General features: G+C 31.5%; 2 protein-coding genes across 4 annotated transcripts in view; one reads left to right on the top strand and one right to left on the bottom strand.

Annotated features, from left to right (window-relative positions):
* Nucleotides 1-8: 8 nt before the first annotated feature.
* The window catches only part of LOC139481056 (lipase maturation factor 2-like), a 57,591-nt gene continuing 31,651 nt past the window's right edge, over nt 9-25,948 (top strand). Inside the window, exons 1-7 of one of the 2 annotated variants that reach the window (XM_071264112.1) lie at nt 9-185; nt 956-1,006; nt 1,491-1,693; nt 4,851-4,879; nt 5,290-5,495; nt 7,459-7,484; nt 9,284-9,436. In XM_071264112.1, coding sequence (XP_071120213.1) covers nt 92-185; nt 956-1,006; nt 1,491-1,693; nt 4,851-4,879; nt 5,290-5,495; nt 7,459-7,484; nt 9,284-9,436 — 762 coding nt within the window. In that variant the 5' untranslated portion in view covers nt 9-91. The remainder of the gene's footprint in view (nt 186-955; nt 1,007-1,490; nt 1,694-4,850; nt 4,880-5,289; nt 5,496-7,458; nt 7,485-9,283; nt 9,437-25,948) is intronic. The other variant, XM_071264111.1, reaches the window with a different exon arrangement.
* Nucleotides 11,610-23,176, bottom strand: LOC139481055 (malignant fibrous histiocytoma-amplified sequence 1 homolog). Of its 2 annotated transcripts, none has more exons than XM_071264110.1 (3): nt 22,928-23,176; nt 15,466-15,895; nt 11,610-14,696 (listed from the first exon to the last, which is right to left on the bottom strand). In XM_071264110.1, exons 1-3 carry the CDS (start codon nt 22,931-22,933, stop codon nt 11,764-11,766), a joined length of 3,369 nt encoding a protein of 1,122 aa, XP_071120211.1. In that variant the 5' UTR covers nt 22,934-23,176; the 3' UTR covers nt 11,610-11,763. The 2 variants fall into 2 exon arrangements, with proteins under 2 accessions (XP_071120211.1, XP_071120210.1); XM_071264109.1 differs by lacking the exon at nt 22,928-23,176 and adding an exon at nt 19,663-20,073.

Raw genomic sequence — 25,948 nt, 5'->3', positions numbered from 1 at the left:
ACTATTTTTCAGTGCAACTGTGTCCGAAAGTGTTGTTAGGTCCGTTGCAGCGGCTGTTGTTGTGATTTGGTTATTAATATTATACATTAAGATGTCATCTTACAAAGTAACGAAAAATGCCTTTTTATGGGGCATGGCAGCAATATATTTGCTTGCATTTTCATCACTATATGTACAAATTCCTGGTAACTATCCGTTTGTTTACTCTTATTCAGATTTTAACATTTATAACCATAAAGTGATTTCCAATAGCTATACATAAATAACCCATTACTTATCTTTTAAATCTATTTATTTCAATTTGATTTATAAAAGTCCATCTTGAGTTCTATGTTCAGATTCTGTTGACCAATTCAAGCACATCATTTTAAAGACATTTATAGAAATGAAACTGAAAGAGTTATAAATATAAAAAAAACTTATTGAAACAGTATAACTGTGTTAAATATAGTTGGAAAGCAAGATTTATATTATGAATAACTAGGTAAATTTTAATCAGTTTCTAAACCGAAATCTAAAGCATTTTATACTTACAGAACAATGACCTTGAGCAATGTTCACCATCCTAATGAATACCTACTCTGTAATATCTTATAAATACTGAATGGTGACACATACAATAAATGATTGACTTCATTACTCCCTACATCTGTCATAAACTATTGAATCCAAACATCCCCCTGCTCAAATAATATTTACAACTTTTCTGACTTCTGATCAATTGAAAGTCTATATATCAAATATTTTTGTTTATATGCCATGTATGTTACTTAGTTGAGTCTGAGTACCATTTACTTTTCTAATATTGGAAAGAAATTATACTCTTTTCTAGGTGTTTACCTAAAGTTGTAGTTACTTTTTGCTTTACTCTGAAATAATTGAAATAAATGTTATAAATTTTGATTTTGATTCCAGAAATATTAAAACCTTTTTAACCAAATTTCTTTCATTCAAGGTTTATATGGTGACAATGGAATATTGCCAGCTAGATTAGCGGTTGGGAAAGGTAATTAAGTTCTATTTTTAAGATTTTTAAATTAGACTAAGGTTGTAGCATACATGTACTATTTATTACCAAACTATTGTAAAAGTACAACAGGATTCTTCTTCCATGATTGAAGTACAATTCTATTCATATGATACCAGGCCTGTCTCAGTTTGTTAACTGTTCATGCACTACTGCGATTCTTAAATTAAATTCTCTAATTAAAGGGTAAAGAATGAATTGAAAGTTGTATATATGTCACTGTATGTCATTGAGACAGCACCCCCTCCCCCCCCCCCCCCCCCAAAAAAAAAAAAAAAACAAAACCAAACACCAACAAACAAAACATGCATTTGTCCCCAATAGAAAAAAGTCATATCATACATCTAAACCTGAGTCAAGACATTGTGAATTATTAACACTCTACCAACACTACTTATGTGATTGCCAGTTCATTTAGTTCCTCTATCAAATCTGACCATTATTAACAATCTTATATTTTTAGCTGCAAAGTCATTTGCTGATTTGCTAGATGGACATCCAACTTTGCTGAGATTAATGCCAATGATTGGATTAGATACCGAGACTGGCCTTGATCTCCTTTGTATACTGGGTATACTGATCTCCTTTGCAGCACTTCTTTTCCAGGCAGCTAGAGATGTTTTTGCCTTTACTCTTTTGTGGATGTTATATTTGTCTATATACCAGGTAGGTTTACTTAGGATATCCCTTGATGTTTTATCGGTAATTTGTATATTTTCCTTTGATGTGTACTCACTGATAATGTCAGTATCAGTGGACTGGCCGTGATATAAAAATTATTGGGTTAGTACGCAATTGACATGCGCGAATACAACGCGTAAGGATCTACTTTCCCCTTTCATTCACAAAATTGCGCATGATTTTTTTCGCAGAAACGCACGAGATTTTTGGCGATGAAATACTTTACATTGTTTGAAACTTTCACAAAGTTAGTTTAGCCTTTTTGAACAATTGATGTCAAAATGTAAACAAAATATGCATGAAAAAGCCGATAGACTTTTAAAAAAAATGTGTTATCTATAATTGATATATTAAGTACATGACTAACATTATTATATCGTCCATGATGTTCCAATCCGAGTTTTTATGCATACAATACCAATACATAGCCGGGTGCTGTTCCAAGTAGTTTTCTTTTTCTGTTTTTTGAGAAGTATTTGTTTTACCTGTTCAGTCACTATAAAGTGTTGCAATTCATATTTAAACGCAACACATAAATAGTGACCAAAAAGGTACCGCTATCGCATGAGAGAAGCTAGAAAATAATGGTCAATTTAAAGACAGATATTCATAGAACAAAGAACAAAAAAGTGAACTTATTCATTTGCGGATCTACATGTAGGATAAATTTTAAAAAGGGGGGTAACCGGGGTCACCAAACTATACATGTATAAAGGTCTGCTTTGACCTGAATTGTAGCCTTTATAAGCTAAGAGGTGACTGACACGGGTCGCCTTCCCCTAAATTCACATAAGAAATTAAAGGTAACCACAGTGACTGTAAACTCAAATTTCATTTTTCTGGTCCGTGTTGAAAATAGATGAACAAGACTTTGACAAAAGCAAGAATTATATTAAGCTAAAAGTTTAGTGACGTCTATTAAAATGTTTGAAATAATTATGAAGAAGGCAAGAAATGAGCTTGTTCAGATAATTTACAAATAACTTTAACAGTCACTCAGCTCCTAAAATGTCTCCTCACATAGTCCAAATAATCATGACGAAAAAATATAATAAACTTTCAAGATGTCATAATTATTTGGACTACTCCTCAGTGCTTCCTTAAAATTATTTGAAATCAATGTGATCGTTTTCATGATGAACACTGAGCGAATAATGACAAGATAAATGTAATTTTATCCACTAAACTAAGTAAAATATAATTATAATAACTTGTCGTTGAACTTAAAAATGATGATCGATGAACAATTAATCTGCTGATTCATATCGTATCATTCTAATGTTCTGACTTACTATGCTCGAGGGGGGTCATGGATGCATGGATAGGACCTTTATCGGGACTCCGGGATCAGGTGTTTTTAAGCTCGTGATTTCGGGATGTCGGGATTTACTTTAATTTACTTTATATTCGGGACCTCGTGATTTCGTGTTTTTAAACGGGCCGGGATTTCGGGATCAGGAACCCTCCTATCCCCCTCTTTGTTGATGCTTTGTGAAAAATACAGAAATTTGACTTACCGGTATGCTACCATTATATTTGCCATCGTTAGAGTCATGTCCAAAGCAAAATATTAATGAAACACATGCAATAATTCCTTCAAATCTTTATACTTTGTGCAAGAGAACGCCATGTTTAATGTTTACTGCACTGTGACAAAATTTCAAATGACGTAATGCAGCCTGTGACGTCAAGTGTGATTCGCCGTGATCCGACGCGAAAAAGAAGTTTGTTTGTTATTTTCTCTATTATTGTAGTGATTTTTAATTTTTTTTTAAATTACCGATAAACAGAATAAAGGACTTTTTGTTTTTGATACTGACTTTATCACAAAAAATATCAGGCTCGCCCGAATTTGTCTATATACCAGGTAAGTGTACTTAGGATATCCCTTGATGTTATATTTGTCTATATACCAGATAGGTGTACTTAGGATATCCCTTGATGTTATATTTGTCTATATACCAGGTAGGTGTACTTAGGATATCCCTTGATGTTATATTTGTCTATATACCAGGTAGGTGTACTTTGGATATCCCTTGATGTTATATTTGTCTATATACCAGGTAGGTGTACTTTGGATATCCCTTGATGTACACATTATGTCTGTCTTCATGTGTACAATAAAAGTGTGTAATGAAGATTATTCTGTTGTTGATCTTATATCTGTAAACATAAGGGACGACGTCAAAAGTTCAATGTAGGATAAAAAACTTAATTCACATAGTTTTTTCACTGACACCCCCCCCCCCCCCCCCTCTTAACTTAATTTGGGAAAAATTGATTTACCTTTATGGATATATGTAAAATCAATTTTGGATTAACAAAACTAGCAGAAATGTTGACCCCCCACCCCCAAACTATTTGATTTAAGTTTTTTATCCTACATCGATCTTTTGATGTCGTCCCTAACAGGTACACTTCAAGTTGTCATGAAATTTGCCCTGTTGTGGACATTACATCTTTACCAAGTAGGTGTTATGGTGATTATTTTGTTGGGAGTTTGCTCTTGGTTGTTTGTTAACAAAGATTAAAAAAAAAGGATTGTTTTTTTGCAGATGATATTCTGACTACATACCAGGAAGGTTTCATTAAGATAATTCTGTTCTTGATGTTACATGTTTATCTGTATCTGTCTGTAGTTGTTATAAGGACTTCTCTGTTGATGACTCCACAGTAGATACAATGTACTGTGTTTGTACCATACTTAATAATCAGATATATTTAACTTCAGTTGAATTTTAAATTACTATATTCTTATAAACTGGATGAGATAAGTATTGTTTAAACTTTTGAAAAGTGAGATATTGTAAATGTACATGTACATGACTATTTAGTTATTATCTTACTTGATAATTTGAAAATTAACCTATAGTAAAGAATAAGATATTTTATTCACCAAATTTGGGCTGCAGGAGTGCATATATCACAGACACATACACAGTTTAATTATAAACAATCAAATATTCAATTGAATCTAGACAATAGGCATGTTAAAAAAAAAAGAAACATACACACACACACCAAAATAACAACAACAGTATTGAAAGGATTGTACATTAAGATACATTCTGAATTATTTTCAGAACAGATCTGAATGCATTGGAGATGCCAGTTAATAAATATATATTCTTTGTAATTTCAGGTTGGACAAACATTTATGTGGTTTCAGTGGTAAGTTACTGACATAAAATGAAATAAGACTTACAAATTGCATGCATCTGGAAATATTTTGAAAGAAATAGTTTTTATTCGAAATTACCAAACTCTTGAGAATGCTAAGCAAAATTCAGTCATCCATGATGCACAAATATTATATTATGAAGGAGAAAGACTCAATCAAGATGTATTAGATAATAAAAAACTTAGAAACAAACAATTTAGTAGTAAAAGTTACATGTATAAAAATTTAAAGTAAAAAGATGTGGTTTTATTGCCAATGAGACAACTCTCTACAAAAAAACAAATGACACAGAAATTAACAAGTATAGGTCACATGTATTTCATTACTTATCATTAAAATATGATGGTGCATTTTGTGTATATAATGTATAAATTGAAAAAAAGAATAATTTATTTTACAGGGATATTTTACTGTTGGAAGCAGGTTTTCTAACAATTTTGGTGGCACCATTAAATATTCAGCTACCAAAGAAGTACAAAATGTCTATACACCATGAGCATGACTCGATAACACTTTGGTTGGTTAAATGGCTACTGTTCAGACTGATGTTTGCATCTGGTATTGTTAAACTAACCAGTGGTTGTCCTACATGGTGGGGTCTTACAGGTAAACTATTATTAACTCTTGCTCAATAACTCTGTGGTTGGTTAAATGGCTGCTGTTCAGACTGATGTTTGCATCTGGTATTGTTAAACTAACCAGTGGTTGTCCTACATGGTGGGGTCTTACAGGTAAATTATTATAACCTCTTTCTCAATAACTCCATGGTTGGTTAAATGGCTACTGTTCAGACTGATGTTTGCATCAGGTGTTGTTAAACTAACCAGTGGTTGTCCTACATGGTGGGGTCTTACAGGTAAATTATTATAACCTCTTGCTCGATAACTCCATGGTTGTTTACATGGCTACTGTTTAGACTGATGTTTGCATCAGTTGTTGTTAAACTAACCAGTGGTTGTCCTACATGGTGGGGTCTTACAGGTAAATTATTATACATGTAACCTCTTGCTCAATAACTCCATGGTTGGTTTAATGGCTGCTGTTCAGACTGATGTTTGCATCAGGTGTTGTTAAACTAACCAGTGGTTGTCCTACATGGTGGGGTCTTACAGGTAAATTATTATAACCTCTTGCTCAATAACTCTATGGTTGTTTACATGGCTGCTGTTTAGACTGATGTTTGCATCTGGCATTGTTAAACTAACCAGTGGTTGTCCTACATGGTGGGGTCTTACAGGTAAATTATTATAACCTCTTGCTCAATAACTCTATGGTTGTTTACATGGCTGCTGTTTAGACTGATGTTTGCATCTGGCATTGTTAAACTAACCAGTGGTTGTCCTACATGGTGGGGTCTTACAGGTAAACTATTATAACCTCTTGCTCAATAACTCCATGGTTGGTTAAATGGCTGCTGTTTAGACTGATGTTTGCAACATGTGTTGTTAAACTAACCAGTGGTTGTCCTACATGGTGGGGTCTTACAGGTAAACTATTATAACCTCTTGCTCAATAATTTTGGTTGGTTAAATGGCTACTGTTTAGACTGATATTTGCAGAAAATTGAAAAAATACATGAACGAGCGCTTTACTTTATTTATGAAGACCATCAGAACTGATACAAAACACTTATGCAGATTTCAAACCTTCCATCACTAAAAACTGTAGAATGCACTCTAGTATAGATTAAAATACAAGACAGTTATAATCTAATTGCAAGATTACTTTAATACTTTAATAGAAACAAATATGTTTGCCAAATGTTGAGATTAAATTTCTCTAACCACATTCTATACAATGACACTGAAAGGATAAAGAAAATTTTAAATGGCAAAGCCATTTGAGTATTGTCCATAAGAATTGTTGTTCTAAAACATGTGGCATTAGAATTGTAACTTTCCTTTACTGACAGCTGTCTCCATCTGTTAAAGGAGTAGGTTCAGTAAGACCCCGTTTTGGCCCCAAAATATAGCAGTTTTACAAAGTTGTGAAAATGCAATCTTTAAGCTGTATTTTGGAAAGTATAATGCTTCTGCTACATAAATATGGACTGTTTTTGACAATGCAATGCACACATATCGCGTACTAGCATCATTAAGTCATGTTAAATTACTGAAATCTTCAAAATTTTAGCATTTTGGTTAATTTTTAGACGGTTTCCGTCTAAAATGAAAGTGGCCGCATTCGTGTTCATTCATAATATTGAAATGGAAGTTATATTTGATGATAATACAAAACATATATAAAGGTTGAGGATGAACACGGATGTGGCCACTTTCATTTTTGACAAAAACCATCTGAAAAGTGACGTTTGTTGGCATATTTTATAGATTTTTTCGTATTTAAGCTTGAATCAGAGCGTTTTTTATAACTAAATCAGTTAAAATCTTTCACATAAACTAATCGAATCAATTGAAGTAGACATTTAAGTGTTTAAAAAGTGTCCAAAAACTATTGTTAGATGAACCTGAAATTTGAGGCCAAAATCGGTCCTTACCGGACCTACTCCTTTCTATAAGTCATTGTTATTTGTTCTGTCATTTCAACTATGATATTATTTATTTTTCAGCATTATCAGTGCACTTTGAATCTCAGGTTTGTACATTCTTAGAAGTAGTCAAAGCATATTTCATTTTTATGCCATACAATAGTTGTGGGGGTGGGGGTAATGCAATTTTTCTGGTCCGAGCCTGTTAGTTCATACCCCATCATGTTTAAGTGTTGGTTTAATAAAAGAGAGGCAAAAGATACCAAGGGACATTTATACTCATATAAGTCAAAAACAAATTGACAACACCATAGCAAAATATGAAAAATAACTTATTGACAAATAACTGTATATAAAACACATTATATTATTTGAAGAAGACTCCAAAAATATTAGCACTTGACTGGTAATATCTATGCAACACTTTTATTTTCAAATTTCTAGTTATGTGATTCTGAAATCAGCATGAAAATACAACCTGGAAAAATGGGACATTGCATTTTCATTATGGCATAAAGTTACCTTTCTTGAAACAGAGTTTCCAGGGCATCATATTTAGAATATTTCTTTTAATTCAATGGAAACAAATAGCAGTAATTTACAGTCTCTTGACAAATATAGTAATTATAGATAACTGTTTAATATTTTCATGATGTTTTAGGTTGCTCTTGGTAATAAGAGCTGATTCACAAACAATGCTTCTTTTGTGTTGATCTATATAAAAATTAAAAGATATGGTATGATTGCCAATGATGAATGAGACAACTCTTCACAAGACACCAAAATGACATAAAAGTTTACAACTAAAGGTCACAGACTGCCTTCAATAATGAGAAATACCCATGCCTCATATTCAGATATAAAAGGCCCTGAAAGGATGATGTAAATAAATTCAAACAAAACAACTTAATGGGATGATTGATGTACAAAACAAATTAAACAAATATGATATACAGCAACAAGTGACAACCACTGAATTACTGGCTACGGGCTTGGGGCAGGTGCTTGCAGAATGTTGCAGGGATAAACTAGTTTGTTGGTGCCAAACCCTCCACCTAACCTAGGAGAGTAGTGTAACAGTATAACATAAGAACACACTATTAAACCTGTTGAAAAGGACTTAACTCATCAGGTCGATACAAAGTTGAAACACATCTAACAAAATCACAGACCTATGCTATTATATATACAGATACTACATTTTTTGTAAGAAGTTATCTTTGGAATATCTACTGGTTACCAGATTTGATCCACATGTTTTTAGGCTAGGGACACAACCTGGATAGAGATTAAAATAATTTTTCCAAAAGACTTAAAAGTAAAGAGAAGAACAAAATTAAAGAATTAATTTTAATTTTGAAAAAAATGCTCAAATACTAATAGTATTAACTTATATATAGGGAAAACGGTACTATTTATTCTGCCATAGGCGACAATGTTTACATTTTCTAAATTTACCACTTTTTAAGATAAAAACCTGGATAAAACAGTTATATGTTGTGTTAGTACTTTATTACTCTGTTTTAAAAATTAAAGCCAAATAGTATCATGACCAACTTCCAACGGAGCTTGTTTATGTTATCCATGCCCACCGTCATTTTGCACAAAATTTATGAAATTTTGCAAGTCTTTTTGAATAATCCTCTAGAAAATATTTCAATAGGTTTTAAAATTTATATTGTAAATATACACACTGCAGTTATTCATAGATAAATAAAAAATATATTGTACCCTTACATCCAATCACAGCGCTCCTAATTTGACTTCCTTCACCTGCCTTGGGTACACAAAAGGCCAACCTAATGCTGGGAAAATTAAATACTACCGTTTTCCCTATAACAAGTGCAACCTTAAAAAATATAATTTGAAATGAGTTATCTCCCCTACCATATAATTGTAATTTCAGTGTATTCCTACACCATTAGCCTGGTATTGGCACCAGTTCCCAGAGTGGTTTCTAAAACTGAGTTGTGTTGCTACATATGTGATAGAGATGGCAATACCGTTCCTGTTCTTTGCACCTGTCAGAGGCTTAAAGATATTTGCTTTTTATGCGCAGGTGAGTAATATTTGACATAACCAAAAGAAAATTGATTAAACCATGCATTTGCAGTTGATATATATATGTGTTGAAAATTTTAGACCAATTTTTAAAGGCCCCACCACAAAGTGGTTGGAGCCATATGGTTTCACACTTATCCAGCATCTGTCATTCCTCAACAAACAGTAATACAAAATTTTTACTAAACACTTATTAGTATAATTATGCCAAAATTACAGGCTTTGGACTTTTGAACAATTTCTTTACAATAATAGGGTTGTCCTTACACATTTACTTTAACTTTTATTGTTAATAGTACTACAATATTTCTATATGTATGCCATCACTACAAAATGACTACCGGTATGACATATAGTTCTTACCATGTAGGTCATTTAAAAGTAGTTCTGTGAAATGTTTGGTCATGCCATGTATTAACTCCGATTTTTTGTGTGTTGTTGCATACTTCTAATTGATGAGTTACTAAGTGATAATTTTGTTTTATTCTGATTGACCATATTTGGTTGAAGGAATAACAGACATTCTATAGCCATACAAAATACCATACACATCCTACTTCTTAATCTTGTATACACAGTGTCACTTTAAATTCATGTATTTTTATTTATATTGGTAACTAATGTACAGATGAATTACAGAACAAATGTTGAGTTCTGTCCCTTTTTTAGATTTTTTTTTTAGATAGTCAGGTCATTTGCTTCATTTTGACACATTTTGTTGGTGGTGTGTAAATAAAGTTATTTGATTGGTACCTAATGTTTAGTAGCAAATAGAACATGCATGATAACAATGAGCTATGAGTATATATTGTATCTGACTAGATGGACTCACTGATTTCGATGTTTAATATTGAATTCTATTAGAAGACATATCACCCAACTCAGACACATCATTCTGACTCAAGCTGACCAGTCTTTACTCTAACACCTAAATGCTGAAATTTAGTGAACAAGCAACTTTTGGTTTGCACAAGACATTTATCAGTATGCATTTTATTGCTTTAATTATACTTTGTCTAGATTGTTATAGAGGTGTTATATTTACATGTTTGGTTGTATGAATAAGGGTCATTAACTGTTCTGATTCATAACTTCAGTTTGGCCCAGTTTTGCTGTTTAAATAAGGCATCTGGGCCACCAAAGACTAGATTAAATGATTAACTGCCACAAGTTTGTTTTGTAAGTTCTTTTTCCATAGGGGTCATACAAGTTCTAGGTCAACTTTACTATTGTATAAGGATCCATAATCAACTCAGGACCATGATGGTAATTTGATAATCTGTCCATGAATGTATTTTTTTTCTCCAAAAGATCACAGTATAATTACCTATGAATGCTGTGTAATAAATTACATTTGCAATTCTCTTTATTTTGGTAAAACAATTTTTTCGTTAGTTATCGCATAAATTGGCATATTGCAAAGTGTTGAGAATTTAACTGCCTGTTGTCACACTTTACACAAGACAATTGCCTAAATGTTAAAGAGAAAATGTACGAGTGTATGATTTCAAGTCGGCCAGTTAAGCTTGAATTCATCAACTCCTATCATCCTTTGATATGGTATTGTTTGTAATTGTTTTGCTTGTTCTAGTCTTTTAGTTGTCTATATTTTGGAATTGTCATAGAATTAAATTATATTCCTGTACTGTATTTTTATTGTATCTTTTGTATGTACAATTCGACTTCATTTGTCTAGACAGAAAAGGGAAGATGAGATTTTGAGAAATAAGTGAAACCTGCCATATTTCAAATTCAGGAACCTTGTTAGTGCTTGTGTTTTGTCATATCTTGGTTCTAGTCTCTGTTATATTCACTCTCAACTTGTTAAGTCATTGTTATTTACACCATACATGATTTGCCCACAAGTGTCTATTGTTGAAGATGGCATGTTTCATTCACATACCTCCTTTTGTTTATTACTCCTTAAATTTGCTTGAAAGTATAGAAATGTCCGGGTGTTTAATGATGTTGATTTCCAATATGAGTTGCAGCTATATAATAATGTTGTTAGAATACTTATAAGAATATGTTTTTCAGAGTACCTGTTGAAGTACCTCAATATTTATGGTTGAACAAAATCCAAGTTTTTATACCAGTAGTTGTATATCAAACAACGTCCTTCACACTACATGCTACACATGGCACAAATAAATAAAAGATTAATAGAAGACTTTTTAAAATGGTGAATTTTATATGTTATCAAATAACTCATAATTTTCACTGAAAACTGATTCTGAACAGATTTGTTGCTATGATACATGTTATGTCTGTGTTAGTAGCTTATGATATATTTCATTCATTTTGTCCCCTAAACTATCTGTCACTTCATTCCTTATGTCCACTGAAAATGAAATGATTTTGCCAGAGTGACACTGGAGCATTAATTCTCCATACAAGTCCCTTTACTTTACTGAGTACTTCAGTAACTATTTCAGATAATTGTCTCACAGATTTTTCAACACTTCCTTTATCTGGACCTCCTAAGAGGATAGTCACATGTTCACTCTCAGATCTATTGTCATGGTAACGAGTTATCAAAATTTGACCCGTTTCTAAATCGGCATATACGGCATTTTTCCAGTCAGTCCTAGTTTTGACAATGTCTTGTAGAACACATACAAGCTTTTCAAAAGTTCCATCCGGTATTGTGAGTGGAAATTCATATTCAAACGCCAAAGTTTCATTGTTTGTTGTTGTCAAGGTTGATTGCATTTCTACAAGATCTGTGCCAATTTCACCCTTATTGTACCAAGGGAGCACCATTAACGGACGAATATAGTAACAGCCATCTGGCACTTCAGGTTCCACCAATGAGTAGCACATCTCGAACAAGGGTAGCAAGGTCAAAAGGTCATCGTATTCAGCTGATGAGAAATTATGGTAGAACCAAAGGCAGTTCAGCAATGGTCTTGGAATTTGACCTTGACTTTGAAACAAACTGACCACTTCTTTGTATTTTTCTAAAGAAAAATTTCCTTTGCAGACAAACAGGTTTCCAATTTTTGAATCTTCTCCAAGCTCGAAGAATTTATCAAAATCATGTCGGAAAAGAGATGTTATGATATCATTGAAACGCCTTGGCAGATGAAAAATTATATTTTTCAGCTTTGGATTTTCTTTTAACCACAAAATTTCTCCAATGTCATGCAAATGTTTCATGCATTCCTCCACAGCTGTTCCCATGACATCACACTTTTGGCAGATTTTGGTGACCTCTTCCCATGTTAGGTAGATATGTTTCGTTTGTTGTTTGATCCTTTTGCTGACTTTGGTCCAAGAATCTGATACATATCTTTTTGCGTTTGGGAAATATGTTGAATTGAGAACTAAAAGTTCAAGGCTATTTACAAGTGATTTGAATCCAACTAACCAATCCATACTGCTGACAGTTGAAACATCTTGAATAACATTAACTGGATTGGTCAGTAATTTTTCCACTAGGTGGCGCTTGTCTTCCAGATGTGATAAATAATCACTTGCATAGTCCTTAGCTCCTCTTGCCTCGTTTATTTTCTGACCCAGCAGTTGGAGTTCCAGCAGTAGTTTGTCTTTTGCTCTTGTTTGGTGATTTGTCACCTGTTCAAGTAAGATTTGCTTTGTTTGTTCTATTACTTCATGTTTCTTCTGTTGGTTTTCTTCCTCATCTTCTTCATCCTTTTCTGTCTCTTCGTTTTCTTCTTCAGCCTCTTTTTGGCCTGGATATCTGCAGAGGTCACTTTTCAAACCAACAAGTTTGATTACTGCCCCTGGAACATGTAAACTGAGATAGTCAAGCCATTTGCCAATCATTTCTTGATGTCTTTCGATACTATAGGTACTGTGGTCATATGCCAGTATAAACAAAGCTTTCTGATCCAAAAATAAAGCAGATGGGGCATTGTATGTTGGATCTCCACTGAAATCATAAATGATGAAGTCAACCATGTTTTCCGATTTCCAAATTGTTTGTTCTACAAGTTTTGTTTTCTCTGATTCACTATTTGTCAGCATTGACTTGCTGTGTACTAGGCCATTTACAAAGCTGGTTTTCCCACATTGAGATTCTCCAATAATAGCTAATTTTTGTCGTTGTAGATGCTCTGTTTTCATGATAGCCAGTTTCTTTAAGTAGTCAAAGATTTTTGTTGGTTCAGATGTCCGCCAGATTTCTTTAGGTGGATATTTGAGTGGATTCCCATTTAACCACAATCCATATTTCTGCAATTTGTCATAGCTGTGAGCAACGGTCAAGTTTTCAAGATTATGTAGATGCATTGGGAGTGAATGGATCTGGTTCTTTGCAATGTTTAATGTAGATAATTTTGTTAAGTCACATATTTCATCAGGCAGTTTCTTGATTTCATTTTTTTCCACATCTAAAGTTATTAGATTTTTTAGACCTTTGATTGTGATTGGTAGATGTTTAAGGTTGTTGTCTGCTATGAAAAATTCACGTAAACTTTGCAAGTTTGATATTGTTGTTGGTATGGCAACAAGGGAGTTGTGACTTAGTTTAAGACTGACTAAACTTCTAACATTTCCAAGTTCATCTGGTAAAGTGCTGAATTGGTTCTTAGATAAATCCAAAACTGTCAGTCTTGTTAAGTTGTAAGTATTTTTGGGCAGTACACTTAAAAAGTTACAACTAAGATTCATCTCCCGTAAACCATAGTTTTCAGTCTTTGGTATATTATTTATTTTGGTTGCTTCTAAATCAAGCACTTCTAGTGCAGGAAGTTCAAAAACAAATTCTGGAATAGAATCTGATGGAACCTGGCCTTTATGTAGAAATTCCTCCAAAACATCTCCAACTTTGCGACAGAAACTTCTGTAATTTAAAGCGAGGGTTTTTAACTTATGAAGAACAGGTAGTGTTTCTGGGAGTGTTTCGATCGTATTTCCCCACAATAAAACTTCTTCTAGTTCCTGACACAAAGCTATCTCTGGTGGTAGTCCAGTAATATTTGTATGTTTCAAGTTCAGTTTCTGTAGGTTTATAAGTTGGCCTACTTCAGGGGGCAGGAAATCAATTTTGTTTCGACTAATATCCAGAACCAGTAGACTTGTAACTTGCCAGACTACAGGTGGAATTCTAGGCATATTACATTCAGCTAGTATTAGTTCTTGTAGGTTGACCATTTGTTCCATTTCTTTTGGCAGACCATATTTTAAACCATTTTTACCGATATCTAATTTCCTAACTGTTGTCCACCGTCTTATGTCTGCAGGTAACGAACTTAGGTTATTAGCTGATAAGTTTACAATACCAATGTTTTTCTCTGAAAAAGAGAAAAATAACTTTAATTGTCTAGAATTAAAAACTAATACATATTCAGTGTTTCTGCTATAGAGTGACTTAGTTTGGAATGTGTTTTTTTTCAATGGACTTCATTTTTTACACAGAAGAATGTATCTATTTTTTGGAGCCTTTTGAATTTATGAAAATCAAAAACTATTACAACTCTTCAAAAATATCTTCTTTCACATGTTTGTAAAACATCACTTAGAAAAATATCAAGAATGATGACGTAAGGACTTATCTTTGGCTGCAGTTCACAAAACATGTATTGATTTTAGCAGATAATTTATTGTTTTCTGCTAATTGGTTTCATTTAAAAGAAAAGTAATTTTTTTTTTATGTTTTGAATTCTACTTTAGTTTGAAAAGCACCATTAATTTTAAATTGTTTCTAAACTTATAAGGTCTTTTTTCTGTCTTCTTTCAAAAAAGTATTTGATGTTTCTATTTTTGACAGAAAATTGGATAGATTGTAAAGATTTCAAATGATAGTTTGTTAAGTTGATAATAAGACAGAATAGTTATAAATAAAAACTAATTTGTTCCTACTGGTTACAGTAGTTATGTTTTGTCTTGTCTGAGTAACAAGTTAAAGTTTTAACATTTAGATTTCAAAATTTACATAAAACTATCAAAATAGCATACAGGCAATAAATATCTCTGTGTATTAAGTCCCCCCCTTATTTAATGTTGTATAACATATACAAGTATCAATGAGATGTATGTTCTTCAAGTAAAGTATGTTTGTACCTGTTAGAAGAGGTCCAGGTACCCTCGTCAATCCTTGATTTGACAAGTTTTTAATTTTCAAGCCATCCTCTGTCTCATTAGGTTCCTTTATTTCTACTGTCTTTTTCTTCTTAATTGCAGCTTCTTTTGTTCCTTTCCCTTCTAAATCAGACTTTTTATCCTTTGGTGTAGAGGTCTTGATAGTCTTTGGACTAGTAGATTTGTTACTTTTTGTGTCTGATTTTCCTGATTCTGGTCTTTTTAGTGATTTTCCTGATTCTGGTCTTTTTGGTGATTTTCCAGATTCTGGTCTTTTTGGTGATTTACCAGACCTGGGTCTTGTAGGAGATCCCTTAGCAGATCCCTTTCTTGTTGGAGAAGGAGATTGTTTCCGTGGTGATCTTGCCTTAGGGGATCCAGGCTTACTACCTGACTGACTTCTTGTTGGACTCTGAAAAATAAAAAAAGGGTATTTTGATTTTTTTTAGTGTAAGAATTTTAATAAGTGCTTGAACATCTGATCTTTGTGGCTAACTCTCTTCTAAATAGGACACATTCATTTTGTATTCGGTAATTATTGAATGGTTTTCCATTGATAGTTAATAAGGTTAATTCTTATTTTTGATAAAAGAAAAATTGTAAGTTAACGAAAAGAAGGTTTCTCCATTTCCATGAGTCCTTCATAGTTCAAACAAGATAAAATCCTCATCTATATAAATTCAAATAATCATTGAATTTTTGTCCGTTCCATATATTTATCTAATAAGTACTAATCTATTAAAACCTTGATAATTCATTGATTGTGTTTGAAGTTTATTTTACTAAAGGGCTTAAATTTTCTGTCTGTCAAATGAAAATTAAATATTCATAGCTAGGTGCTTTATAAGTAGAAACTCAATATATATGTTAATGAATGTTTTATAAGGGTAACTTATATCTTGGCAGTTTGTTACACATTTATTTATATTTAATAGGTTTTTGTTAGAGATTTATATTGGGTTGTAAATTGTTTCTGAACTTGTCTAGGCAAATAAAATTTATATTTTTATTAAAAGGACATGTTTATGCATTTTCGTAATTTATCAAATGAATTTTGAGGTAGACTCAATCTATGTTTATATTTGTGACACTGTGTAAATAGTAAATTGAAATAACGTTCAGAAATTTAGAAATAAAGGAATTAAAAGGCTTTGAATTTTTTTTAATTAAATCTAAAATATTCTTATTGAAAACATACATGTATAAAAAGAATTTTCAAAACAAACTTTAAATGAGAAACTTTATAGTACATTTAATTTTTATAATTCAAATGCTTCCTTTTACATGTTTCATGTCAATGTACTCCATTCAGAAATGGAAGAAATTAACACCAACAAATACTTAAAACTTATAAAGTTAAAAAAAAAAGATTTTCCCCCCAAATGACCCTCAATAAATGATTGATCAAATGATTTAAATATCTTATTGTTGACAACTTTACAAACAAATATTAACAACATACCATTTAAATTATCATTTTCATGCTCCTTTAAACCCCTTCAAAGGCAAAAATAAGAGCAAATATAATGCATTTATTAATTGCTATTTGGTTTCTAAGTAGAACTGCAGGGAAGCTTTTCATACCAGTAATATTTCTGTAGAGTAGTCCTATTTATGTGATGCAAGTTAAATAGTACTTAATGATTTGTGGATAGATTTGAAAGGTCTTTGTATAATTACTTTCAAGAAAGCTTGAAATGTCTTCATATATGAAAATATGATTGCCAATGGGACAACTCTCCACAAGAGACCAAATGACACAAGTTAGCAACTATAGGTCATGCTATGTATGTATGTCTGTATGTGTGTGTGTATCATGAACTACTCTGACAACATTATGTAAAGAAAGAGAGAGAGATAAAATTGTTCCAAACAGAGGAAAAAATGGTGATTACTTGACCCTGATCAAAGAATAACTGAAAGCATTTGGTCTTGGAAAAACATAACCATATGTTTTATTTGACAGACAGGGCGATAACTTTTACTGAGAGTTTTTTTTAAATTTCAGACATACTACTTGACTAATTTGACTACCATCACAAGACCAGGTTTAATAATAAGTTTAATGAAACTTTCCCTAAATGTGGCTTTGATGGATGGGTTATGGTGCTTGATATTATATAAAATCTTGAGATAAAATTTGGTATCAGGATATATTACATAATCTGATTTGCAGAGTTAAAACCTCCTATTGACGGCCTATATTTATTTTGTCTGATTGTAAGGTGGTATTTATATTTTGTACTTGTATGGACAAAACATTGATCAACGATAAATTAAATATATATTTAAATGTCTTTAACTCTATAAATTAATTGATTGAATAGTTACTGACATATTAGATTGAAGTATGGACAATGATGGATAGGAATATAAATGAATTCCCACACTGTCATGAATAGGGCGACATTTTTTTAAATATTAACCATATTATTTACTATTGTTTACACACCTCTGTTTTTGCTGTCTATTATGCTGGTGTTATGGGGGTCATTTTGTTTGTAAAAATATGTTTAATATTACCTTTATTTTTATCATCTATTTTCAAAAGGGGTTGAATGCTCAAAAACCTATAATGTATCAAGATTGAAACCTTATCAGTGGTTTTGATTATATCTAAATACCTTTTAATAATTTAAAATCGTTAATGGTAAATCTTTGATGGTCTTTATAAGTATATATGATTTATTCACAACTTTTCTAAATTTTCAATCCCTGCTTTGGGGAGAAAATTTCAGGGACTGAATTTTCGACTCTCCCTTGACACCATTTGTTAGTATGGTCTTGAGGAAACAATGATAGTCTTTTGTCAGGGGATGATAAATGGCTGACCCCTGTTAAGGGAGAGTCATATTTCTTGCATGTAAAAGACACCCTTGTAGATTTTGAAAAAGAGCAGGCTAATGCTGCTACAAGGCAGCACTCGCACCCTCAAAGTGGAAAGTGATTAATATAAGTTGCAATAACTTGTTTCCCAATCCACTATAAATGCATATGTTTAAATTAACTTTTCTAAGCATTAGTTGATTTAAAGTCATGTTACAGGAGCCTTTCTATTGCTGAAAAATGTTTTACATCTAGACAAGTTGATTTTTTTTTTTTTGGCCACTTGAAAGACAGTAAATGTAGTATTAGGGAGAAAATTTTGCCATGAAATAGACCACCTTCTAACCCCACAGACAGATGTTGTGATTCTGTCACATGTACAAAGCTTAGCACTCACTAAACATGGAGTTTCTAGGTTTAATGCTCTTTCCAACTGTACAATTTTGAAAGTAGCTTCATGATTTTTTATCCTAAAAAAGGGTTGCCTATTTCTGTGAAATATTGTCAATAGAACATGCTTTATTCCATCAGAAACTTATACTGAATGTTTTAATTTATATTCTAATGTGTTTTAGTTGTTTTTGGTATTCGTGATGTTTTGTAGTATTTACAAATTAATTAAATAGATAATTCAGTTTGAATAATGTGTATGTGTAATAGATATACACTACAAGGGTAAACCAAAAATATATATAAATGGCATCCTGATGAACATTATACATGTACCCCCAATTGAAGAAATTGACTGTTTCAAAAACAAATTACAAAATTTTAGATTTGTTACCTTCATATCTTGAAGCCAGACTTCCCTCTGTGTAATATGGTGAAATTATTATTGTCATACTGACTTAGTTACTTAATATATGTAAATAAATACAATTTTATACATTCAAAATTAATCTGCGAATTTAAGTATTTAAGCTTCTTTAATAAATTGTGTGTTTAAAGATCTAATTATTGTATTAAAAAAAGTCTTGACCAGAGGCATAAAGTTTTTAACTTTGTTGAATCATGTACTTGTTATTAAAATATCTTACATATGAAACAATGCTTTACAAGACTTTTATAGTGTTCCTGGTTGAAAGAGGAGTTTCTGTTGATTAAACTTCTAAACTTTCAATTTTCTTTAGTAATTTTCATTAAAAGAATTTTGTTGTGCTCTATATAGTCTGCTTTCAACTTTTACATGTACAAACATTTGGTTCCTAAAACAAACCCTTATTTATTTGTTAAGGAGTTATATACACTTTGCTGATAAAATCTGTTTATCTTAATGATTGAAAAAAGAAATTTTACATGTTATATTGAAAGTCACAATAAAACTTGTGCTAAAAATATTTTTTTGTCTCTTACCTTAAAATTGCTACTCTTTTCATTGTTTTCAACTAAAGTTCTCTTAAATCTAGCCTTCTTAATCATGTTTTCCACACTTTGGTAAAGTTGTTTTCAAATATTTACAACTAGTAACATTTCTATCTAGATTTTACACAAGCCTCATGTTTCCAGTTGAAACGTTGTCAAAATGTATTTGATTTTAGGATTTAACTTGAGTAAAACCGATTATCAATGCCTCGATCTGTCAAACCAGGCTTTCGTTATTGATCTTTTTATGGTATTTTAATATCCCAGTGAGTGCTAACAATTTCGTCAATATATTTTATCTCAATTTTTCACTTGAACCAATTTTATCAGTCCAACACAGGTAGATATAGAAATCCATTTCTACTTATGTCAGAATTATACAGGGGTACTTTTATTTCACCTGACAATGCACATTTGGGGAGGTCTCATGGGGGAGATTTTCTTGGTTAATGAAAATAATAATAAATCTAAATATTTATTTTGTGGTAGGGTTCAAAATTTTCTTTAATTACAAACTGTTTATCATTTGTGAATTTACCTATGTGTTTTTGAAACAGTGTTAGATACAGTGACAGTGCTATGATAATAGTATAAAATGTTTTTTTTTTAATTTTAGTCCTGTCAAAGGATTAAGAATGATACTCAGTGCTTCTTTCCTTCTTTTCTAGAAATTTTGATTCCAATCAACTATTTTCAGTTTGTTGTAATGTTCTCCTACATGTTTAATTGATTTAGTAATTAAAAAAAAAACCTTCCAGTAACCCTTGCAGGGTTAATAGGGGTAATTTTAAATCAATTGTTTAAGCATTTAATGCTGATAACAATCAAGGTTATAATTGATTGGCTTTCAATCATGTTAATTATAATAAATGGTTAATTGTTTTGGACAAGATTTACAATCAGTTTATAGCATGTTAGATGTTAACTGTAACAATTTCTCGATTGACCGTATTTAGGAAATCAAGAAAGAGTGATTGATTATTTCCAAGCTAAGGGTTTTTTCTTTCTTTGATGTTCCGTTGACATTTAGGAGTAATACCATTGTTTTTTTACTTTCAGTTTTTGTTATATTGGCACTTTTCAAATAAAGAAATATTGCACCAGTAAAGTTTCATCCTGTCCAGTAGTACAGACAAAATTTCACATATCATTTCATTGCATTTAAGATGTTAACCATCACTGGAAATAGATGGTGATAGTTATAAGAAGATGTGGTATGAGTGCCAATGAAACAACTCTCCATCCATTTTTTTATTGAGAAATATTAAGACTGGATATATAGGTTTTGCAAAATTTTGAGATCAATTTGTGTATGCAGCATCTCGTAAAATCGTAATAATTATCGCATATTTTTGTCCTTCCTTTAATAACTGAAATAATAGATTCACACAGAAATTTCGTAATCTACATTCAATTTACTTGATTGACATTTCATCAATAACATGATTTATATTGATGTGCTGAGAAAGGAAATTCTATTATTATCTCTTTACGTTTAATTGGAAATTAAGATTATGACAACTGATTATGATTCTATTTCAAGAAGAAGAAATTGTAGAAATCAGTATACTTAATTTTAAAGAAATGGTTTGTGTAACATTTACAAGCTAGAAAACATGTGGATATACCCTGCCTACTAAAAAGTATAACAAAAATACTGAACTGTACATGGTAAATTAAAAAAATGGGAAGGTTATAAAAACTAACAAACTTAAATGTTTCAACCAACAGAACAAGTGACAAATATCTGCCATATACCTGACTTGGTACAGACATTTCTAAAGAAAATTGTGGGTTAAACCTGGTTGTATAGCTAGCTCAACCTTCCACTTATATGACATTTGTTTCTAGTTCCTTAATAATTAACAAAATTGGGTGAGTAACCCAAACAGAAAGTATTGGTGAATGTGACAGCAGCCAAAAATAATGCAAAATCTTGCTTTTTTTTTTATGTCAGATGTGATATTGGAATATCATAAGTATATCACAAAATAGATCATGCTTTTAAAAAAAATGGATGCTAAATTAAGCTGAAGACATAGAAACAGTAATTGTTCCTCTATATTTCAGTTTGAAGCTTATATTCAAATTCTAAAATATATATTAGATAAAGGATATTGAAAGTATATTGGATATTTAAACTGGGACATGTTAGTCATGAAAAGTATTGGAAAATACCCTAGTATTATGCTAGTGTTTAGACTTAATCATTGTAACCCAGGTTTTAATACCCAGACAAAGTCAAAACCAAATTGTGTATAGTGATATTGAAAATCGTAATCAAATCGTAATCTGCGGTATATAATAGCACTTAATTAAAATCTAAATAATCTTCAGAACAGCCAAGAAATTTTAATTGAATTAAAAATGAAAATGTACCTGGTTGTGAGGATAAAATGAAGAGGTATTAGACTTTAAGCATTTAATTTTGTGCATATCTATAACAACATAACAGTACAGTCTGAGAGTTTTCATGTTTGATTTGTTAGGATTGACTAGTTTATGCTTCGTAAAAGAAATCCCCCTTTTTTATGATGTCTCCTGTACCATTAGTGTGATCCCTTTTTGCAATAAATACTTAATTATTAATAGGATGTTTGTTCATGTTTGAAATAAGTGCTCACCATAAATTGTGCCCTTTTAAATTAAAAAACGGTAACACACAGTTTCCAAATGATAACTAAATTTGGCTTTCTTAAAGCAGAAAATCCTTGTAACAAGTTGTGGATTCAGATCTTTCAAATTTAATAGGATCTTTATTACTTATTTTTGGTCAATATTTGTAGAAAGGAAAGTAATTGTTAATAGGAAACTGCAGTTACTGTAATTGTATAGTTACTACTTGTAAGTGGTCAAACCATGTTGAATTCCTGAGCTTTCATTTATATAGGAAAGTGCATGGGGAAAAATGTGATTATCTTCTTGATTGTTGATTAAAAAACGGCTACTTATGTCCATTGGCAAATATTTCATTCATATTTATGACAATATCATGTTAATGTGAAATGACTAATCTATACAAGACCAGCAAACTGAGTTTAATTTTTTAAGTTTTTATTTAACGTTTTTCTATTTTATAAAATAAAAAGGTATAACAAGAGCAATTTCAAGGTGTACAATAGAACTTTTAAAAAAGTGAGCTGTCTCGTACTTCTTTAAAGTACATTGTTTTGAATTGGTGGGTACATGTAAATATATGAAATAACATATATCTTTTTACACATTCTATTACGTGTACCAAAAAATAATTAGTTACCTCCATAGTTGAGAAAAAGTAAATATATCCCAGCAAATAAATGAACAAATAGTTTCCAAAAACTGATCTAAGTTAATTCCATCTTTACAATTGGAAGTTCCTAATCACCTCAGTCATAACAATAACGAGTTGGGTATAGGTAACCATGCAATTGACAACTAATCAAAGGATATGCTAATTTCTAAAGTGAAAGGCAAATCTGCCCTGTGTATTTAAATTGGTGGTAGATAAACAGAGATTTTTATTTGTAAAATGTATTTCATTTAAAGAAATTGTTCAAGCAAGTGTGACATTTAATCTGGTCTATGATTGACTTGTATATGTATATATTACACCAGTGCTTGCATTGACCAGACATTTTATTTGTACATTTAAATTTCTCTTAAAAGTTTTCATTTCATATCATGTTTGAGTAGTCAAATTGAGAAATTTATTGATAAAAAATGAAGGAATTTTAAAATATTGATTTCATAAAAGGTTTATATAATGATATATACATGTATTGATATCAGAAAGAAAACGTAATAAAATTTCTTAAATTTATTGGCATGAAAGCATTTGTTTGAAGTCATATATAAACTTTAAAAAAAAAAAGTAATGTATAACCTTAAAAAATTATTCAATATTTTTCATCAAATTAGGAAATAATTTGATCAACTTGTGCAAAATTAATGAGTTTTTGTGAATACATGATGAGCTTTCATATGTATCATTTAATGGAAAGGATTCTTTTTACATGAATCTATTAATCAATTTTTGCCCTATGACTCTTATAAATAAGTTTGAACTAGTTCTTTTGATTATGCAGAAAGATGATATAACGAAACAATAGGCATCTGTATGTACATGAATATGATAGAGCATTGGTGATCTTAATGATTATGCTTATAAATTGAACATGAAAAAAAGATGTGGTTTGAGTGCCAATGAGACAACTTTCCATTCTAATCTCAATTTTTAAAAAGTAAACCATTATAGGTCAAAGTACAGCCTTCAAAACCAAACAGCAAGCTATAATTAGCGCCCAAAAATGAATAGTGTAAAACAATTCAAACAGGAAAACCAATGGTCTAATCTATATAAAAAACGAGAAACCAGAAACACCTATTAAATACACCAGCAAACAAACCGCTGAACAACAGGGTCCTGAGTCCAGACTTATGACAAGTGCAAAACAATATCTTCTGCAGGTTTAAATGTTTTAACAAGCACCAACCTTCACCCTATCCTGAGACAGTAGTGTAACATTACAACATAAAAATACACACTATATAATATCAATTGAAATGGCTTATAACTAAATGCCTGTATTGAACAATGAGCAGGTTCAAACCTTACACTTGAAAATTTGTTTTTGGTTTGTTTCTATGTTAAAGAGTAAGATCGAAGATTAAATGGCTTAGATGCATGATTTTTAAAGCAATTGCTTTTATGCCGTCGCGTATGGCCATCTTTGTGACCCAGATCAGAGACTCCGCCCAGATCAAGCCATAGTATTTTGTTAAACAGGCTCCTGGTCAGTCATTCTGTAACACCTATGTATGTTTTCTAATGCAATACATAGCTTGAAACTTTAAAAAAAAAGTTAGTGGATTTAAGAAGTTTCAGAATATGTTCTTGTAGATGTATTTTTGTATTTAAAGGGTCAACCGTTTGACTATCAAATAACATAGAAGTCCGAGTGAAAAAAAGTACATTTTTATAAATGCGATTCCGTTTTCCGCCGTTCGTACGATGTTTCAACAAAATATGGATTCATTTCAGTTGTTGATTTAGTATTGAAAATTTAACTGAATTATCTCCCAATAAATACGGTTTTTATGTTTAATTTGTGTTTCTTTAAGAGGTCAAGTGCTCTTGTTCATTCATAAAATTATCGTTCATTCATACATTTATCGTAAAATCAAAATCACTACACAGGTTAATGCGTAGTGTCAAATTATTACCTGTAATCTAAAAATAGACAAACTTTATTTGCGCAAATAATTTAGCGGAACGAAACCCTTGTTGAAAACACATAACAATAAGTTCGTTTTCCTTTTATGTCAAAACTCCGTAATATTTATCGATCACCTTACTGATGAAATGGACCCGTCCAAACGTAGTAGATGCCAAGTCGGTCCAGATGAAGGGATATTTACAATTTGGAATTTTCTAGTTTATTAATACATAGATTGAAAAAAAAGTACGTCTTTTTAAATATCATGATCAAAACTGGGTTTGCATAACAAATGTCAGATGAAACCATTATCCTCGTCTTTTCAGTGAACAAGTCTACTACGTTTGTTGACACTCGACGGTCCACCGTGTTAGCAATTTTATTTCACATGTTTTCGAAATATTGAAGATCAATTTTCGCAATGTTTCCTGAAAATTGATAAATATCAAAGCAACGTAGAGCTGTTTGTTCTTGTTCGTATAATAAAATTGAGAATGGAAATGGGGAATTTGTCAAAGAGAACCCGACCATAGAAAAACATACAACAGCAGAATTAAGGTCACCAACAGGTCGTCAATGCAGCGAAAAATTCCCGCACCCGGAGGCGTCTTTCAGCTGGCCCCTATACAATATATATATACTAGTTCAGTGATAACGATTTAATGTCATGTTTGTCTGTGATGACCCCCCTTTTCGGGATTGCATGAGAATTGTAGTTATCTCGTACCCACATGCACTTGTTTATATGGATAATCGACCTTCCTATGGATAGAAACAAGTGCCTGTGCTCGTACCGCATCAGAAGGACACATATCAACTGAGCAATAATGTTTGGAACTTAGTTTTAAAAATGATGGAAGCAAGTTAACTCGTACCACGGAAAACTCGTACCACGTTAACTCGTACCAAAAAAGTTAACTCGTACCAACGTAAACTCGTACCACTGGGAAGTTGTACCATTAAAAATATATATTAAAAAACATGAATGTTTATAAAAATGATGACAAAGTAACATTATGAAAATATTTTTATTAAGCTGAAATATACATTTATTCTTTACATGTTTATGTCTTGTAAGATAT

Source organism: Mytilus edulis, chromosome 7 (assembly GCF_963676685.1).
Source record: "Mytilus edulis chromosome 7, xbMytEdul2.2, whole genome shotgun sequence".
Taxonomy (NCBI): Eukaryota; Metazoa; Mollusca; class Bivalvia; order Mytilida; family Mytilidae; genus Mytilus; species Mytilus edulis.
The sequence above is the reverse complement of the archived record's forward strand: the minus strand, read 5'-3'. Positions and strand labels throughout refer to the sequence as shown.

Bases quoted from the DNA above. Each gene is read 5' to 3' on its own strand.
- LOC139481055 (XM_071264109.1), bottom strand. From the start codon at position 19,728: ATGATTAAGAAGGCTAGATTTAAGAGAACTTTAGTTGAAAACAATGAA. The intron at 15,896-19,662 runs GTAAGAGACAAA...TTTATTTTTCAG, and splicing joins AAAAGAGTAGCAATTTTAAG to AGTCCAACAAGAAGTCAGTC. The intron at 14,697-15,465 runs GTACAAACATAC...TCTCTTTTTCAG, and splicing joins ACCTGGACCTCTTCTAACAG to AGAAAAACATTGGTATTGTA.